The sequence below is a fragment of the Bidens hawaiensis genome, unplaced genomic scaffold, assembly GCF_021521415.1.
Source record: "Bidens hawaiensis isolate Kalapana, Puna unplaced genomic scaffold, B.hawaiensis_p1.1 tig00054859_1, whole genome shotgun sequence".
In the NCBI taxonomy this organism is placed as follows: domain Eukaryota; kingdom Viridiplantae; phylum Streptophyta; class Magnoliopsida; order Asterales; family Asteraceae; genus Bidens; species Bidens hawaiensis.
In genome coordinates this window covers 90,783-95,268 of record NW_027499879.1, presented here as the reverse complement: position 1 = coordinate 95,268, position 4,486 = coordinate 90,783, and the positions used below count along the sequence as shown (strand labels likewise).

Here is a 4,486-nt window from a genome sequence, read left to right as displayed (position 1 = left end):
TGATAATTTTAACTTTCAAGAGAATTTTTTATAAGTGAATTGGATAACTTTTTAGAGCTTACTTTGTGCCCATGAAATCCCCTTTATATTGTAATCAAGTAATTAAGCCAAAACTTTAAAATTGGCGAGTTTGAGCTAGCGTTCCGACACATGTTTAAAAGTTGTGTTGAGTTAGTTATCGTGATGCAACACGTTATGGCACATGCTTGGAAAGTACAAAGTTTGGCCTTAACGCATTCTTACCAATCACAACCTCATTTAAGCTTGGGGTTGTAAATGGCTAAAAACAAACCTAAAAATCATATCTAACACATGAACTTTGAAATTGACAAATTTTAATATTTTAAAATTACGAATAAAGAAACTACAAATGTATATGATAGTTATGTTTTAAGTATAAAACTTTATCCCTATTTCTTAAGTTTGGTATAAAATAGTCAAGTATTATAAGAATGTAAGTTATGATATAAAACTCAGTTTTAATAATAATATAAAATAAACCATATAAACAAAGTACATAAACTAAATACAAATTCACAAATTTAATGATATATCCTAAATCTTACTTGAATATAAAACAAAGTTATTATACTCTATCCTCAATATTAATGAAAATTTTTAAAAAATATTAATTAAGTGTTTGTAAATTAAGTAAAGCTATTTAAAAAGAAGATTAATTGAGTAATTTTATGTCCAAGTTGAAACCGTGCTTTATAAAGTGTAGAATTGTACGTTTAATTAAATGTTTTGTAATTTGGCGGGGGAAGTTAGAAAGTATGGGACGATGTTTGATATGTATATTGCCCGGAAGGCAAAAGATTTGGTTTTCTATCGCTGCTGGACGTGAAAGATAGGGCTGATATGGTGAAGAAACTGTCTCAAATCAGGTTGAAGGTTAATGTATGTGCTGGAAGATGGGGAGATAAATGATAGCCGACCAAAAACATTTTACCAGCCAAGGAACAAGGACCAGCGGGAGTGGTATGAAGGTTCTTTCTCATATAAAGACGCCTTCTTTGGAGCCAACCCTCCGATGAGGTTGGAAGACTAAGAAACTTGGGTGGTTTCTTTTAAGACTAAGCTGTTATGGCTAAAGACGAACTCCTCGGGAGACCAGATCAATTTGCTTCGGCTAGGGTTTGAGTATGACAGGGTGGCTTGGCTTCGTATTTACGGGATCCCTGTGAAATAGTGTTATTGGGAGGCTCTTTGGTCTCTGCACAAATGGATGTTGATATGGAGGATGTGTCTTGTTAATACGAGGAAATCTATTCAGGAGGAGGCGGTGGAGACGAAAGACCTATAAAGTTTGGGTGGTTGAAGATACTAACTAAGGACTGGCTCTTCGAGCGGTGACAGTTTGCCGGATTTTGCACCGGAGATTATCATTAATGAGGAGGAGAATATCACGGGAAATCATTCATTAAGGGCCGAGATTTTGGTGAATTCAGAGGAAGGTGGCTGCGAGATTATTGGAAATCAATACGAGGAAGTTAATTTGCATGGGATGGAGGGTCAACCTTCTTTTAATATGAATAATAATAATAATTGTGATGGGAATGTTTTGGACAGAGGCCTGCCAATCTCCTAGTGAAGCATATTTTAGTAGTAATGAGAGGCCTGCCAATCTCCTAGTGAAGCATATTTTAGTAGTAATGAGAGGCCTGCCAATCTCCTAGTGAAGCATATTTTAGTAGTAATGAGAGGCCTATAAAGGAGCCCCAACAGGTTGATGATGATCCATTTGGGTTAGACCCAATTATAAAAGGTTTGGATTGCAATGACAAGGGGCCTTAATGAGTTTATTTCTTTGATTGTTTAATGAAGGACTCTACAGACAGGGCACACTCGGTGGATGACTAGGAGACCGATGGAGAGTCGGAAGATGAGGATACAGAGGAAGAGTCCAACGGTAACGAAGTGTCAGAGCCGATAGAAGAGGATGTACAGAGAAGGTGTTACGTTCATTGAAAAGGAAGTAGTTGACACTATTGAATTCGGGAATAAAATTGGAGCTCAATTGGGTGGTTTCCAATCGTTAGTCCGAGGCACAATCACAGGTGAAGGGATACAAAAAGGTTTGAAATGAATTGTTTGTCGCTAAATATTAGGGGTATTGGGAAGATTGGGAAGGTGTCTTGGATTAAGGGGATGGTAAAAAAGTTTAGTGTTGATTTTCTGGCTTTACAAGAAACAATGTTAACTGCTGAGAAGTTTTTTGACTTCTCAGCTATATGGGGTCACAAAGGTTTTGGGGCTGCTTCGGTGGGTGCAGTGGGAAAGTCGGGGGGGGGGGGGGTCTCATTAGTGTTTGGAACCCAAAAAAATTCAACAAGATGTCAATTGTTGAAGATAGGAATTTTTTAGTTATAACAGGGAATTTTGTGGAAGATGGTTCTGTGGTTAATTTGGTTAATGTATACGCCCCTCAAAAACCTTTGGAGAAAAGAGCTCTATGGGATAAGTTAAAAAGGTTGATGGAAGGGGCGGTGGGTATGTGCGTTTTTCTTGGTGATTTCAATACAATGAGATGGCCTGAAGAATGAAAGAACTCAAATTTTAATCAGGGGAGTGCGTTGGATTTTAATAATTTTATTGATGATGCTAGTTTACAGGAGTATTTTATGAGGGGAAACAAGTTCACGTTCTTGACAGGAGTTGGGCAGGGGCTGAAAATCAGTAAAATTGACAGGATGCTTGTGTGTCAAGAGTTTTTTAACAAATGGCGTGGAGCGTGTTTGAGAGCTTTACCGAGGGATCTTTCGGATCACTGCCCTTTACTTTTAACGGTCGTGGATTCGAATTATGGTCCAAATCCGTTTAAATGGTTCAATTCTTGGCTTGAAAGGAAAGGGTGTGAAGAGGTGGTTATAAGGGCTCTTCAGAATTCTGTGCGTGAAGGTTCAGTGGACAAGAGGATCAAGTGTAAATTGTTAGCGGTTAAAGAGGCGTTAAAAATCTGGTGGAAGGAAACGTGTAAAAAAGAGGTAGAAGACATTCAAAGTTTAACGAAGGAGATTGCGAGATTGGAAAGGAGGATGGAAGAAAGGGAGCTTGAGGAGGAGGAATTATGGGTTTGGGAGGGGAGTAAGAAGGAGGCGGAGCGTTTGAGACTGATGAACAATAGGGACTTAATACAAAAGTCTTGGGTTAGGTGGGCCTCGATGGGAGATGATAATTCGGCCTTCTTCCATAGATGCATTAATGGGAGAAAGGCGGTGAATGCCATTCCGGGTTTGATGGTGAATGGAGTGTGGGTGTCACAGCCTTCCTTGGTTAAAAAGGAGGTTATGGGTTTTTTCCGGAAACATTTTAAAGAAGAGGTTAATCATCGACCAACCCTTTTATGTTTTAATTTGAGACAGGTTGCTGGAGATGATGGTGAGGTTCTTATCAAGCCGTTTTCAAAGGATGAGATCAGGGATGCAGCTTTTGATTGTGGGTCTGATAGAGCACCAGACCCTGACGGATTCAACTTCAGGTTCATTAAACACTTTTGGAGGTTTCTTGAAGATGATTTTTTGAAGCTGTTTGAAGAGTTTATGAGTCTGGAGTTATTAGCCGGGGATGTAGCACGTCACATATCACCCTTATAGCCAAAACTAAGACACCAGTGGGGTTACGGGATTATAGACCTATCAATTTGGTTGGGGTTATTAGTAAGATAATTTCTAAAGTCTTGGCTGCCAGGTTGAAAAAGGGTATTGGGGGAGTTATTTCAGAGACCCAGTCGGCGTTTCTGAAAGACAGGTTTATATTGGATGAGCCTCTTGTTCTCAATGAATTAATTGGGTGTCTATAAAAGAAAAGAAGGCAAGCATTCCTAATGAAGATAGATTTCGAGAAGGCGTACGATAATGTGCATTGGGAGTTCCTTCTTAATATTATGGGACAAATGGGGTTCCCTTCTAAATGGTGTACATGGGTTAGAGGCATTCTTCAGTCGGCGGTCTCAGCGGTTTTGGTGAACGGGTCACCAACGTTTGAGTTCCAATGTAAAAAAGGAATTAGGCAAGGTGATCCGTTATCGCCTTTTCTGTTTCTGATTGTCATGGAGGCGTTGGCTAAGATGATAGATCAAGCATGTAATGTGGGGGTTTTTGAAGGAGTTGAGACTAGTAACAACGGACCGGTGGTCTCTCATATGCTTTACGCGGACGACGCGTTAATTATGGGGAAGTGGAATGAAGAGAATGTCAAGAACGTAGATCGCATGCTTCGGGTTTTCTTTATGTGTTCGGGGCTAAAGATTAATATTCATAAGTCTCAATTATACGGGTTGGGTATTGGAGAAGACGAGTCGACTAGCATGGCTAATATTATTGGGTGTAAGGTTGGTAGGCTTCCTTTTGATTATTTGGGTATTAAAGTTGGAGTTAATATGAACCGGATTGCGAATTGGAGTGGTGTTTTGGAGACCATCAAGGGGCAGCTTCAATCATGGAAGTCTAACCTTCTATCTATAGGAGGTAGACTAACATTGATT

General features: G+C 39.4%; 1 protein-coding gene across 1 annotated transcript; it reads left to right on the top strand.

Moving 5' to 3' along the window:
* Positions 1 to 1,942: 1,942 nt before the first annotated feature.
* On the top strand, positions 1,943 to 3,596 carry LOC143600739 (uncharacterized). Its single transcript, XM_077078341.1, has 4 exons — positions 1,943 to 2,037; positions 2,112 to 2,248; positions 2,377 to 2,489; positions 2,616 to 3,596. The coding sequence occupies exons 1-4, from the start codon at positions 1,943 to 1,945 to the stop codon at positions 3,594 to 3,596; spliced, it is 1,326 nt and encodes a 441-aa protein (XP_076934456.1).
* Positions 3,597 to 4,486: the final 890 nt, after the last annotated feature.

What these genes read in the sequence shown, in the direction of transcription:
- LOC143600739 (XM_077078341.1), top strand. Translation starts at nt 1,943, where the DNA reads ATGTACAGAGAAGGTGTTACGTTCATTGAAAAGGAAGTAGTTGACACT. An exon ending in AGCTATATGGGGTCACAAAG is followed by an intron (nt 2,249 to 2,376) that starts GTTTTGGGGCTG and finishes TAGTTATAACAG; the next exon opens with GGAATTTTGTGGAAGATGGT. An exon ending in AAAGGTTGATGGAAGGGGCG is followed by an intron (nt 2,490 to 2,615) that starts GTGGGTATGTGC and finishes GCTAGTTTACAG; the next exon opens with GAGTATTTTATGAGGGGAAA.